Source organism: Silurus aristotelis, assembly GCF_946808225.1.
Source record: "Silurus aristotelis genome assembly, chromosome: 9".
In the NCBI taxonomy this organism is placed as follows: Eukaryota; Metazoa; Chordata; class Actinopteri; order Siluriformes; family Siluridae; genus Silurus; species Silurus aristotelis.
In genome coordinates, this window is record NC_139582.1 from 6,349,386 (window position 1) to 6,364,819 (window position 15,434).

The following is a 15,434-nucleotide window of genomic DNA, read 5'->3' on the forward strand; positions in this document are numbered from 1 at the left end:
TCACTTGCAGTCGCTGCTGTTTCAAAGTTCAAGTGGTTTGATTTGTATAACAAGATGATGATTTTCTAACACAACACTGACAACATATTCAGCAGGCAAAAGAGGTAGCGATGTGATGTCCATAATGATAAAAGAAGAGTCTATAAAATGCTCAGACATCTGGAACCTGGACAGACATCAGCAGACTTCAGCAGACCTCTGCAAACCTCTACAAACTTCAGGAAATCTCTACAGACTTCAAAAGATTTCACCAGACTTCTGCAGATTTCAGCAATCCTCTACAGTCCTCAACAAACTTCTACAGACTTCTGCCAACCCTTACAGATTTTAGCAGACCTCTACAGTCCTCAGCAAACCTTGACAGACATCAGCAGACCTCATCAAACTTCTAAAGCTTCATCAAACTTTACCAAACCTCTGCAGATTTTAGCAAACATCTACAAAATTCAAGTAACCTCTACAGACCTCGGCAGACCTCAACAGACAACAGCAAACCTGAAGAAACATCTACAGACTTCGACAAACATTAGCAAACATCTACAGACTTTGACAAAACGTAGGAAACATCTACAGACTAAAAACATCTACAGACTTCGACAAACCTTAGCAAACATCTACAGACTAAAAACATCTACAGACTTTGACAAACCTTAGCAAACATCTACAGACTAAAAACATCTACAGACTTCGACAAACCGTAGCAAACATCTTCAGACTTAAGCAGACATCTGCAGACTTTAGGAAACCTCTACAGACCGTGACAGGCAAATATTAAGACAATTTTACATCTACAGAACATCTAAAACATCTCCAGACCTCAACAGTTAGAGAAGAGACGTCCAGGATGAGAAATACGACCTTTACGAGGTTTCTTTGTAAAAAAAAATAAGGGTTGAATTACTGAGTATAAAATTATGAGACATTGGGTGAATAATTGTTTTCACATTCAGGAAATGGAAATTCGTGATTGGCTGGCTGACTGACTGCAGTGGATCGGATCGGGGGTCTTTCTCGAGGGTAATAGTGGCTATTTGCATTAGAAGGAGACTGCGCAGACGTCAGTGAGCCGCATCACTGCACTTGTAGCGGAAGACTCTAAACTTGAACAAACTTTTAGTAAGAGCCGCAGGATTGATAATAGAGAGATGTCACCCTGGGAAAAGAAAGTACAGCACGGTATAGCAGATACAGCAAAAGTGGGGTTGCTTATTTGTTGGTTTTCTAGCAAAAGAGAATAGTCGGGATACTGGGACTATATTTGTCCGCGGAAGGATACAGAGCCAATGCCGCTCCAGGGTGCAGGCGGAGATCTCGCAAACGCAGGCACGTCTTAAGTGTAATCTGCGCTGCAACCTTGTAGCACATGATCCTGTCATCTGCCATCCGGACTGGGTTTTAATCCACATCTCCGCACTGGAAACATTTTCAGCCATCTTTTTTTTCTTTCCGTATAAAAGTGCGCTCAAGAGAGAACGAGATCCACAGCAAGAGCGAAAGTTGGAAGTTCACAATGTCTATTTTACCTTTCACTCCCCCCATCGTAAAAAGACTTCTGGGGTGGAAAAAAGGCGAGCAGAACAGCCAGGAGGAGAAATGGTGCGAGAAGGCGGTCAAAAGCCTGGTGAAGAAGCTGAAGAAGACCGGCCAGCTGGACGAGCTGGAGAAAGCCATCACCACCCAGAATATCAACACCAAGTGTATCACCATCCCGAGGTGAGTTCGAGAAGAAGCAGAGTTGGAGAGTTCTCATTTCAGACTCATTTCAGACTTCACTCTTCACTCCACTCGTCTCACCAGTGTCTCCTGTCCATGTGCGCGCTTTTGACAGGAGCGCTTCTTCTACTTTACATGGAGGCAGGTTCCCAAGAGCACCACCTCTACCCCATACCACACTTCTATAATATACATATCAATATTGTATAATAAATAGCATAATTTTAGTGGTGAACTGAGAAAAAAAATGCTCGTTCGTCTTTTTCACTTCCATCAAACCTTCTTAAGTGGAAGTCATGGATATATTGTACATTTAAAAGCATCTAAGAGACATGAATCAACCATATTTCTTTTTATCTTTTTATTTTTAACACTTTAAAGTGGTAGTTAAGACTCTGGGTTATTGATCGGAATAAGACAAGGGTTCGAGCCCTTGTATCGCCAAACCTCCAGTTGGGCCCCTGAGCAAGGCCCTTAACTCTATGTTTTCCAGGGGCTCTGTATCATGGTGGATCCTGTGCTCTGACCCTATCTTACTAGGATATACGTAGAACGAATTTAATTCTATTGTGATGTATGTGACGTAAAAAATTTCTTTTTTTCTCCTTTTTCTAATTAAAAAAGACACAGTAGCACGTCTTCACGGCACCATGTTGTTCTTGGTTTGGTTTTGGAGAATGCATCACATTTCAGACTGGACTTCACGCCTCCCAGAGCTCATGATTATTTCTCGGGCTTGGTCTCAATCTGGACAGTCTATCTATGTATTCATACACACTGGAGTTTTATAATTCATGCAGAAATGATCATCCTTATAAAAGTTATATTCCTGTGTTTTTTTGTTTTTTTCACGTATTTATCAGGCACCAAGGTTTTAAGAGCACAGTACCATGCCGCCTCGGGCTTTCTTCCTGGTCCGTTGCCTGATAATGTTATATAAGACCAACCTTTAATCTTCAGAGCTTTCCAGCAACTGTGCAGTGTTTCTGTGGGTGTGGAAGGTGTATAAAGGGGTTTAAACCTGCATGTTGTGGGACATTACAGTCTGTTGTAGTACACCATACACACACCTACATAAAAAAATCCTACACACACTTATTTTAACATAGCAATAGGAGGAAACTCAAGAAGTCATCATGTAAAAGTCCACACAGACAATAATTGGAGCTCGAACCCTGAACCCTGCTGCAGTGATTGTGTGCCAACGAGTTTATTCATCAGCCTGTGTTTTATTTTGACAAGGCCATGATGCTTAACAACACGGATGCTGAGGTTTATTCAGTTGTCAATTTGTAACTGTTATTACTACTATATTATGCATTATTATCTAAAAAAGTTGAGAGTTCAGTCACATCCTGGAACACCACTAGCATATTTTATTGACAGGCCGCCTTTACGGTTCTCGGTAAAATACATAAAGAGAAAACAAACACACCCCACACACACACACACACACACACACACACACACACACACACACACACACACACACACACAGACACAAACATTTTCACACACACAAACATATGTTGTTTTAGGCCTCCTTGTACACCCAGACATCCTCATTGCATCCTGCAATGCAAATATCTCAACTGCCTCAGTTATTTCATCAGGTCACTAGAACCTGCCTGTGGTTCTTTTCCTCTGAAACATTTTCAAAAACCAGAGCCTAGGAGTATCTAGAAGTACCAGGCAGTACACATCATGAATGTTGAATCAGTTTTGAGTTTAGCTTTGTTCACACCTGATCTGTACACACTTCCCCGTATCAAGAAATATACATTCAGCTTCTTTACTTAAAATAACTGGAAATGAAAGCCTATGAGCAGTTGTAGAGGAAGTCAGCAGCTGCCCCAACAAGTTTCTGTTCACACAGAAAACGTGTATTCTTCTACAGTACTTGCTGAGGAAGTCAAGGAGTTGGATAGAGGTTTGACTCGAGGACTGATCAAATTTTTTCAGCACATATTCACTTCTTTAAAAACCTTTGTAGATTTCTGAAGCTCATAGATGAATATAAATGTATGGATCAGATATGCAGCATCCGTACATATTGGACTTCTCGACTATAGTATTCTTTCTGTTTATGGTTATGTTTTGAACCGAGCGTGTGCTGGTGGAAGGTGTGTTTCTGCAGAGGGCCAAGCCTCAGGTGGTTTTAGCCTGCAGAGTGGTTGTTGTTTCTCAACAGATAGTGAAGTGAAAGCAGAGCCCCGAGCCACTGATTCGACTCAGTCACTCAGGAGTGAGCTTGTGGCTTGTGGTCTAACCCTCTGCTAGTGTTTTGGTGAAGCTATGCCGAGAAGGAAACTGCAGCATGCAAACACATCAGTCGTTGGGTCATTAAGAAAGAAATCCAGTGTAGGTTTTACTCCAAGCAAACCAAACGATGCACAAAAATACGTTTGTCTTGGATTCAAATGTGGTTATAAAGATGAATGTTCAGGCTTTACAAAAATACATGGTTACTTTACTTTACAACTAATCTATCATTATATAATAATACGAATAATTAAAACATAATAATTATATTATGAATTATCACAATTATTCATACAAGTGCTTTAGAAATCTTTTCTAAAAAGCTTTTTCGCTAATACACCAGTCGGTTACGTAAAGTTGATTGTTTCTAGGATCAGGATCACTGTTATGATGGTTGCATTCGATTTTGTATTTTTTTTGCAGATGTCTGCACGTCTGTTTTCTTCCCCAGAGCGTATGAGTTTTCTGAATCAGCACAGTGTTCAGCACTGCTCTCTATTCCTGGCCCTGACTTCTGTCTTAACCACTTGAGTTTGGGTTGCTGGATTCCTCACACGTCTCTGCCTTCTCTCGTCTAGCACACAATCAGTTACAGAGGAAGCGAGACTGCAGTCCACTGCTGTGCTATAGACTGATGTCTTGTCTGTACATGCTGCTAGAAATCTGTCAGGGCCCGTTCGGAGAGACGTACAGATAGAGGCCGTTTGATTCCAGTGGGTGGAGATGTACAGGAAGATGGTGAGATGAGACTCCTGAAGTACTGGAGGGGAAATGTAGAACAATAGAATATGTCTAAATGGCTGTGTTTGCCTATGGGTTATATTCTACATAGGGGAAAAAATGATACAGACAGTTATATAAGTGCTAGAGCTAGTGTGCTGATTGTATGGTATGTGTGTGCTTTTTTTTTTCTCCTATCTCACCTTTCCCTTCTCTCCTTCCTATTCTGAATATATAACTTTTTATATCCTGAAGTAATTTTTGCCATCCAAGTTGAAAACAACCCTTTTAATATATATATTTTTCTGTTTTATTCTACACAGAACCTTCTCTCACTCCTTCTCACTTTCAAGTGTGATCACTTGCAGCATGGATTCTCCAATGGAAACACCTGAAAAAAGCTTTTAAAGACTTTTTCCAAACTACTCTCTATCCACTATACAAATATGAATCATATGTGTGCTGTAAGGAATTAAAGCAAGAAAACACAGGAAGCGGTATAAATAATATATGAAATCGTAAACAAGAAATATCAGTGTTTTAGGAATGAGAAAGCCATCCTTAACAACCTTCTAATAGTACTGTAAAACAGGGGTCTCAGACCACCAACCACCATCATTTGGTACAGGGCCACACAGAAAGAATATAAACTTTAAAATTTTTTATTTTATTTACATTTTATTAACTTTTGGAAAAGGTGGTTGCTCAGTGTTTTAGGCTCAGGGTTGCTGATCGGAAGGCCGTGGGTTCAAGCCCTGGGATCACCAAGCTGCCACTCCTCGGGCCCTTGAGCAAGGCCTTTAGAACGTTGTGTTCCAGGGATGCTGTATCATGGCTGACCCTGTGCTCTGATCTCAACTTTATAACATTGGTGGGAAATGCGAAGAACGAATTTCATTGTGCTGACAAGTATAAAGGCAATTTCTTTCTTTCTTCATTAAAAACAAAAAAATAAATCTCATCCACCTAGGCCACTTTCTTACACTTGTTTTAGTTGTAATTATTTCTATACACTGATACATTAAGCTTCCACAGACAGTCTATAACAGTGAGTTTAGTAAAAATGTACATTATATATGGAATAATTAAATAAGTAGTTAAATCTTATTAACTGATTAATAGTAATATAGTATGCACCATGTTGCATCTGTCGGAAAATTGTATTGCATGAAATTGGTTTGTGTTTAAAAAAAAAAAAAAAAAGATATAAAACATTTCTTTATTCCTTTATAAATGTGAGATTATGTATATGCTCAGGAAAAAATGCAGGGACTTTGTATTCTGAAAAAAGGATAAAATTTGAGGTTTTTAAGGATACAATTATTTGATTAAATACATCATTGGCTTAACTATTCATAGACAACATTCAAGCATTTTCCTTTCAGTTTATATTATAAGTGAAATTTAGGTAAACATCTCAAAAAAATCTCGTAATTTGTGAATTATTAGGAATAATATGTTGTTATTTTATCCAAAACAATTGAGGATTTTTTTTATTTTTTTTCAAAATCTGAGTGACCTTTTTGTTTTCTTTACATAATATTGCTGTTTGCTGCAATTCCCATTCAAACAGGAATCCTGTGGATTTTTGATCCTGTGAGTAGGTGTATTGTGTCTGGAAACATGGTCCCTAAAGTTTTAACCTGTGGCAGCTTATCTTAAACCTCACATGAGACTCTGCACCTGTTTGTGCCCTCCATCAGTCTCACATCCTGTTTGACCCACAAGCAGAGGAGATCTGCACTAGGCTTCTGTCTGTATCTGCTTTCGGAAGCTTGCTATATCTCAAAGCACACTCTCAGTGTGGCTTACATGCTCAGTGCAAAAGTTCAAAGTCTGTCGAAGCTGTAAAAGAGCCCATGAGCTCATTGTGTGGCATGTTCGAGGTGGCTGCGCAAACAGGAAAGTTTATCAGCGAACCCAGTCGGGCGATGTCTGGCGTCGTGACCGTAGCATTCATTTCTCCTCGCGGCTGAATCTGTCTACTCCCCGAAAGAGACGTCGGGCATCAGGTTCATCTTCCTGGAACTCGAGTCGCTTTTGATTCAGATTAAATAGATCCGATTTCTCCGGGTTATAATTGATCTGCCGACTGTTTTGTGTCACATTTTTTAAAGCGAAGGTCGTCTGTGCGAGATGAAAGATGACTCAGAGTTGTTGTTTGTTTGCGACAGACAGTAAAATCAGCTTGACCCTGTAGATCCTGTGTTTTTACTGAAAGGCATGCCCTTTAGAACTCCGACTGATGATTAATTGGTTACAGGATAGACGGAAGAAGCATATAGAGAGACTGGAAGTCATATATGCATGTAGTGTTTCATCAATTTTTCAACTTGTGTGATATGAGTGGCAGCACTAAAACTGTAAAATAAAAGTGACACATGATTTTCCACAAGTGATGCAAAAAGCTTGGCTAGCAAAAAAATAATAGGCTTATATAATTATTTATAATCGTTTGTTCAATATTATGCTCAATTACACATAGAGCTGCACATAGACTTCATTACAATTGCACAATGTTTCACAGCTGTAGAGTTTCTATCTTGAGCTCGGGTTACTGCCTTTGTTTATTTTCTGTGGATGTCTGTTTGATTTTCCTCATGTACCGCTGGGTGGATTGGCCATTTTACATAGTTCCTTGTTCTAGTTGAGTGTGAGAATGTATGCATGTGTGTTTGGTTTCCTGCAATGGACCAGTGATGGAATAAAGCGCTTGCTGAAGAATAAAAAGTGAATAATTGCAAAACTGAAAGATCAGGCAAATCTCTCGTATTAGAGTGCAGAATAATGGGCTTCTATAATTATTCATGATTTTTTTGCTCAATGTTATGCTTAATTACTATCGCCCATAGAACCATCTTGAGCTCAGGTTACTGCCTTTGCTGAGTTTCTGCGGATTTCTGTTTGGTTTTCCTCATGCACCACTGGGTGAATTGGTGATTTTACATTGTCGCTAGTAGTAGTATATGTCTGTGTGGTGACCTGCAATGGACCATTGATGGAATAAAGTACTTACAGAAGATTTAGAAGTAAATAATTGCAAAACAGAAATGGGAATACAATTGACTAATTGCACTTTTTGTCATTTTAATCAAATAAACTTTCCTTCACACAGAGTATCCTTTATGCTCTGTTTGCATAATGTATTCTTCTGAAAAGCTGCTTTGGGACAATGTCTGTTGTGAAAAGCACTATAGAAATAAACTTGACTGATAAACTTGACATAGACAATCATTAAACAAAGTTAACATGAATGGGCAGCTCACAATACAATAACTAGAGTTAATAAACACTAGTGGTTGCGGTGAGCAGCTGTTTGGGCACCATGACAAAAAATGTTAGTACAGTATTTAAAGGCATTTGTGTGATTTGGCATCAAATATAAGGTGTGTATATATATATATATATATATATATATATATATATATATATATATATATATATATATATATATAAAATCCTTTATTTCAGGTGTTCAAAAATAAATGATAACACTGAAAAGGAGCAAATAAAATCTAAATATTTATTAACATTCTATAATTTTTTTACAGAAAGTAATCAATGATTCTTATTAAATCCTTTTATACACAATGGGGTCCACAGTGAGACAATTTTTTTTTTAAGAAGTGAACAGAATTTTAAAAATAATTATGCAGGTCTTTACAAAAAATGTGATTTTATGTAAGTATTACCCCATTCATTATAGCATTTGTGACATGTTGGTGGATTAGCACATCATTAATGAAAAAGGTCTAGCTCAAGTACAATGTGGGACATGCCACATACTGAAACTCTGAAATTCAGATAAATTTAGATTTCTAGATTTTAAAGCTAATATACAAGAAAGGAAAAATTCTATTTAATTAGAAATGAGTGCAAAAGAAAAAAATGTTCTAAAATGCTCTAAAATAATTCCTTAGTATCTGTGTATATTGATGTAATTGATCACATTATCACTATTATAGTTACTAATATCATGTTACTTTTCTGAGCAAGTACTAATATAGAGGAGTGTTTGTGCTGTAGTTCTACAATAATAGAAGTGTGTGTGTGTGTGTTTGTGGATCCGCTGTCAGTCGTGTGTTTGACCACAGTGACGGGGTAGAGTGGAGATGCCAGGTCTGGCTGCGGTTGTGGCGAGGGTTAGTGTGCAGTTTGACTGGCATGTGCATGTACAGTATTAGCATGTAGGCGTTTTGGTTGTGTGTACACTTACATCTTACGTCTGGATGTGTTCGACTGAATACCTGCTTTGTTTCATGTGCGACTATGCTATCTAAACATGTATATTTGGATTTGTATGCTCTATCTTTAATTGTGTTTTCTGATGTGTGTGTCAATGAGCGCATATTTAATTCCATTTAAAAATGTATTTCGAAAGAATCAGTATGTAGATAGATAAATGTAGAAGGTAAAAATAAACGTTGCTTTATTATGATAGGAGGATGGCGTAGTTTTATTATATATAGTACAGTTAATAATTATTTGGAATTTTATTTTATTTGGAATTTTATTTACTATTGAACTAGATTCTAACAATGAACATCAGCAGCTTTACAAAGATAAAGAGGTTATAAAAGTTTGTTGCTTATAACTGTAAGTTTGTCCCTAATGATTGAGCCAGTGGTGACTGTGGCAAGGAAAAACTCCCTGAGATGGCATGATGAAGAAACCTTGAGAGGAACCAGAGTCAAAAGGGTCCTTTTCATGTGGGTGTGTACATTTATACATCTCAGACTTGACAGACAGGCAGACTCTGTCTGTCTGTCTGTCTGTCTGTCTGTCTGTCTGTCTGTCTGTCTGTCTGTCTGTCTGTCTGTCTGTCTGTCTGTCTGTCTGCCTGCCTGCCTGCCTGCCTGCCTGCCTATCTATCTATCTATCTATCTATCTATCTATCTATCTATCTATCTATCTATCTATCTATCTATCTATCTATCTATCTATCTATCTATCTATCTATCTATCTATCTATCTATCCTATTCACTATATATTTTCACTATGTAGGGTGTAACATATCTTCAGTAGTACATTATATTCGTAATTGTTTAAGCGGCAAATCAAGAGTGACTCCAATAAGTGCGTCTTTAAAAATTAAACGTAAGATCAGTTTTAAAACATAATTTTTATCTCTTTTAAAAATATATATTTGCTCAACAATGTAGGAAGGTGTAGGTGTTTCCAAAGATGTCACACTCCTATATTTAGAACAGTGGACATTCGGAAGTGTTTTGAACATGTACACATTCTAACATGTACCTAGTATTTGGTGTAACTGGTGAATACATTCTGTCAGCCCCTTGTGTCTACGGAGTGTTTGTGTGTATACTTGTGCGGTTGACTGGGTTAAAACCCTTGCGTTTGAGTGTGGGTGGGGTTATTCATCCCTTTGGAATGCTGTGCGTACCCAGGGGAGGGTGTGGGCTGCCGCTCGGTTTGCGGTTGCTGCTGGGGTTGAAGGTTTAAAAAGCTGCCTGCCGCCTTCCTATCTGCTGGGATTATACGCACTCTGTAGTGCAGACAACAAGCCCGCTTTGTGCAACTCTGTCATCAAGGCCAGCACACACACTACTACTACAGCCACTCCCAAACTGACATGCCAAAATAGCACTTCTTTAAGGCTGCGGAGTGTTTCTGAAGAGTGTGTGTGGGTGTGTGTTTGTCATGGGGAGGTAAGGGGGGGTTGTTAGCCTGTGAAGGAAGTTTTGAAGTTTCCAGGTAATCTCTGCAGCCATTTGTCCCATTTTTATGACGGATGTAATAGCTGTTTGCTTTAAGTAACGTTATTTCCACATGGTGTCATTGCAGGGTTTGTGGTAAAAACACAACGTGACACAGTTCTTATATTTTCATAAGCTACTGTGAAATGTGTAAGCAACTAAATGATTTACAGGCACAGCTGTTATACTGGAGTTTCCTTGCAGTTGTGTTTTATCATTATCATTACTCACACTAGTAAGTGCTTGTAGTTTGTCCCTTGTGGGCTTTTAGCGGGCAGAGACTGCCAGTCACTTGTGGGCCTGGACTGTCAGTCATATTTTTTTTTGCTCCTATTTGAAACAGTAGTTTGGAAAGAGTACAGCATGTAGCCTATGTTATATTTTATACACAGTTTTTTATGTATTTAAGTTTGATGTACACGCTATATACAAGTTAACATAAAAGTTGATGTATAGAAAGTTAAATCACTAGCTATTGTACACTAACCAGAGGCTTCATTTCAGTATTCAGCGAGTAAAACATTTAAAAGCTGAAAATCAACAATTTCAAAAGATTATGTGCAATGATTATACAGACCAGTACTATAGTGCCTTTGGTCTGGGGAATCATTCAAATTTATTTTTTTTCGGAGTTGTTGCTTTATGACGTCAAACTCGATTTCTGACTCTCTGATAATCTCAAATGTCACAATGCCGCTTGGTGATTGGTGCTGTGAAAAAAAATCGCTCGGGTACATAAATAATTTCACTGCAAAAACTCATCATCTAGTCAAGACAATCTTATTTTCTAGCCATAAATATCTTATTGATCTTTTTTTCAAGAATAAAATTCTTTGCAAGAGCAGATTGTGTACGTTTATGATTTTTTAAAGATTATTGATCTTTTTTTCTTACTTAGTAAAGCCTAATGCTAGTTATTTTACTTGCAAATTGAGCTTAATTACCATCAGAGACAACATTTAAGGCCAGCTTTGTATCTTTTAAGACTTTATTTTAGCTAAAAAATAACTAGTTTTAAGGTTGCCTGGTAAAAATCAATCAATAATCACACTTAGAACTTGTTTATAAGTAGTATTTATTGCAAATGCTTGCTTTATGTCAACACCAGACTCTGCAGTATTAAGTCACCACACACTTTTTAAACATTATCTGTTATGGTTATTATTTTTTGGAACGGTTCTTTATACAAAGTACGTGTGACTTTTTACTAAGTTGTTCTGTAGTTGGATTTCAGTTTCGTATGTTGAATATCTTTGAGTGTTCAGTAATGTCAAAATACATTCAGTAATGTTTTATATTGCATTATATGTTTAAGTGTTTTATGAAGCAGCAAGTAATGATTTTGCTTTGTTTTTGCATTGTGTAACACACACAACTACTGTGTGTTACAAGAAAGTCTTTATTCGAATAAATCATTGTTGAAAATACGCAAGTATGCGTGAGCGTGGTTTTGAAAGTAATCTTTTTTTTAGGTTAAAATGCTTAATTTTATTTAAGACAGAATTTATAATAATGACACTAATTAAATTAAGAGGAATTCTCCTGTTTAGTAGCTCTGGTTTTAAGATCTTTCCACACTAATTAAGAAAAACGAACTGTTAAAAAATGATTAAGAAGCTAGGTTCAAGTGTTTTAATGCTTATTTGAAGACATTTGTTCTTTTCTAGATATGTTTTCTTTTTTCCAGAAATTTTGTGACAATTACCAAGTGTAATTTTCTTTAATCTGACAGATCTGACTTGTTTTCATCATGCATTTATCTGTTATTTTTAGACAGCTATTTTTTGCAGTGTTATTGTTGACTTGATTTGTCTGTTGCTTTGCTGCTTGCTAGTGCGAACAGGGGTTTGGATATATAGGAGGTCTACATTTAAATGAAGACTGGTCTTTAAATTTGGTAAAGCAGCACCAAAACTGCCCAGTGAGGTGACTGGGTGAAAATGGACAGAAATGGCATCTGCTAGACCACTCTAAAAACTAAGTACAGGCATGCTTCCTTGCCCTATAAGTAGTCTTTGGCCAGATGGCTCATCTTGATAGACTTTTCCGCTGACCAGGTGCCAGAGCTAACATGGGGTCAGAAAACCATAAGACCGACCTGGTTTTCAACCATTTTGGAAGCCGAACCATCACACAGCCATATGCGGGAGTTGAATAATAAATTAAATCAAAATATTAACAACCACTGAGAGTTGGACCACTGATTGAGGAGAGATTTGACCATTAAGCTTTAATGGTCAACATCAAAACTCCACCATCTATGTTTTAGCACTTATGAAATATCACACGTAATTATGCACCGACTTTTACCTGTGTATTCTTTAGTGGTTTTCATCTTATTTTGATGGCAATTATGAATGAAACTGTTGTCATGGTGATGTAAAGATGAAGGATTACCATTTATCCGTTCTTAATAGTTCTTGATTTTCAACCAGCTGGAACCAAACTAGTTTTGCTCATCAAGAACTCGTCTCTCTTCCAATGGAAACACACAAAATTGTTCCAGATTAGAAATCAGCACTTTTGAGGAAAAAGCATGTGAAAGTTCTTTCATTGTTATAATATCATGCTTTTAGTGTGCTGCTCACAGCTATGATGATTTAGCTAACCTGAGCACGTGCCAAATCATGTTCCGTAATTTGGACAAATCGTCAGTAGGGATCATTATTTCTACACTGATATTAGGACAGTAAGGGAAGACGGTCTGTTTTTTTTTTTTTTTTAAGTTTTCATACCCCTGCTGAGATCTGGCCTGTATAACTACCGCCAGTAATGTCACCTGTGGATCTAAATGCAGCTCGTTTCTATTTACACAAGGACAACCTTAATGGCTTTAGCAGAAAGGAAAAAAAAAATCAACAGCCAACAAAGAAATGAGCGGGTTTTCATAAATTCTGCTTTTCTTAAGAGTATTAGTTATTGTGAAATGCTTCTCCAAATGAAATGTAAGAGTTATTTGCTTTAACTCAGGAGGTGTCTCATGGTTCATGGGCATGATCTGTAGAAATGTCAATGCACCAGGATTTATAATACAGCACATCCTGAGACCTAGTCTGATATCAGTTCAGCTTTTCAGAACAATTAATAGTCCGAATACAATATTTCAGCCCAGTCTCAAGGCGAGATATAATCACGAAATGTAATCTATTGATTCGTCCTCATAGACACGAATTTCCCTCTTTTTTAGTGTCACCGAGAACGACTTTCTGTATAATGTATTTCAGTAGGAAGTATTTTTGGTGCCTCAGCCAAAGCCAAAATAAGAAGCTGTATTGTTTTTTTTCCCCGTATGTTATTGTTATTATTTTTTAATCTTTAAGCACCATTACTCAACATTTATTCAGAAGATTTTATCCTAGTTTTTATTGCTTTATAGTAGCTTTAGTAAGCTACTCACTATTATTATATATATATAAACCATCGCTTTATTATACACTGGTTAATTAAGGAAAATGCTTTAATTAGAAACACACATTTATTACAGTATAACCCTTAATCTAATCAAATATTTTCTGCTTTATACTCTGATAAAAATGGGGAAATTGTTTTTGCCAGATTACCTCTGCTATTTCTGTCAGCATTACCCATGATCCTCTGCCTCCGTTGCTATGGAGACGGAGGCAGACGGAGGCAAGTCGTGCTGAGTGACACGAAAAAAGAGGGAAATTCGTGTCCATAAACTCGAATCAATAGATACAATTTTTCGGACTAAATCACGAAATGCCGTGAGACTGTTAGATATTTAGTATAGGATGTGCATCTTTTTCAACAGGAGATGCACATGAATGGGGCTGAACTTAAATTTCTATTATAGTTAAATTTTTTTTTAAACATATATAGTTTGTTATACCAGAAATAATATTTTCATATAGTTTTATTTGTTCAGTTGAGCAACCTGAGTGGTGTATTAAGAGTAATTTCATCATGTCATGATCGCTAATAAGCAATTTCTTGTATAACCCAGATCTTATGTTGCCCTTGTAAAACATTAGCGTAGTTTATGGCCATGTTTATCTATAAAAAAGTACTAGAATCTCTAGAGAGACCTTTAGATTGAAGTCTGGATTAAAAATAAATGACAGAATAAGTTTAATATACGCTTATATATTATAATATTTCATATAAGTTACATTGTAAGTTCATTAAGTTTATTGTGTCTCAACTGCATTCACACCGGTGTTTTAAGGTTGATTCAGATTCAATCCCGATACTAAAAATGCACGATAAGAGCTTCAACTGGGTCTGAGAGTTTTGTGTTAAAGCTGTGCAGCTTGTTGTTTCTGCAGAGGAAATGTGATGGAGGAAGAATCTTGGGAAATCGGGCTAGAGTAAAAACGTCTTTCGTTTAACCATACACTGAATGGGGACGCTGCCCTGTCTTTGACCGTAGACTTCATTGTATCATTTTAAAGGTTGGGGGAGGTGCAAAGGCATGCATTATGGAGGGAGGTTTTGGTATTTTGAGGTTCAAGGTCAAAGGTTTTGTGTGTATGTGTGTGTGTGTTGAAAGCAGTCTCCTGTCTAAGTCCCCTCCCCTAGCCTATTTCTGTGCATCACATTTGCATAAAAAAACTATATACTGTTTGGGTCTTCTGCAACTCCTAAAAGTGCCTGAGGTTTCACAAATGTCTTTGACATTGATGCACTGAAAGTTGAGTAATAATGTGCTTATCAATATTAATAATGCTTGAAAAATCCTTAACATGCAACAAGGATAATTGAAAAGAGCTTAGTGTTTGCAAATAGGCATTGATGTAGATGTTTCTATAAAGAGTAGCAGAATGCGAGGAATTTATGCTGTAATCATGCACCAAACTCGAGAACCTTTTGGTTATTGAAAAAAGGCTTCTGTTCTGAGAGCACATTTCGTAGTAAGGTAAGGTGCAGTATGGTTATACTTTTGGTTAGTTTTGCTAATACATACTAACTAAAAGGACAAAAAAAAACTTTGACAGGCATGCAGGCATATAAATGTACTTGTAAACTATGCTCTTTATTCATTGACTGAAAATACAATGTAC

The 15,434-nt window shown here is 37.2% G+C and overlaps 1 protein-coding gene across 1 annotated transcript in view; it reads left to right on the forward strand.

Moving 5' to 3' along the window:
* Positions 1 to 947: 947 nt before the first annotated feature.
* The window catches only part of smad3a (SMAD family member 3a), a 34,684-nt gene continuing 20,197 nt past the window's right edge, over positions 948 to 15,434 (forward strand). The window contains exon 1 of the mRNA XM_083550039.1: positions 948 to 1,713. Coding sequence (XP_083406165.1) covers positions 1,511 to 1,713 — 203 coding nt within the window. The 5' untranslated portion in view covers positions 948 to 1,510. The remainder of the gene's footprint in view (positions 1,714 to 15,434) is intronic.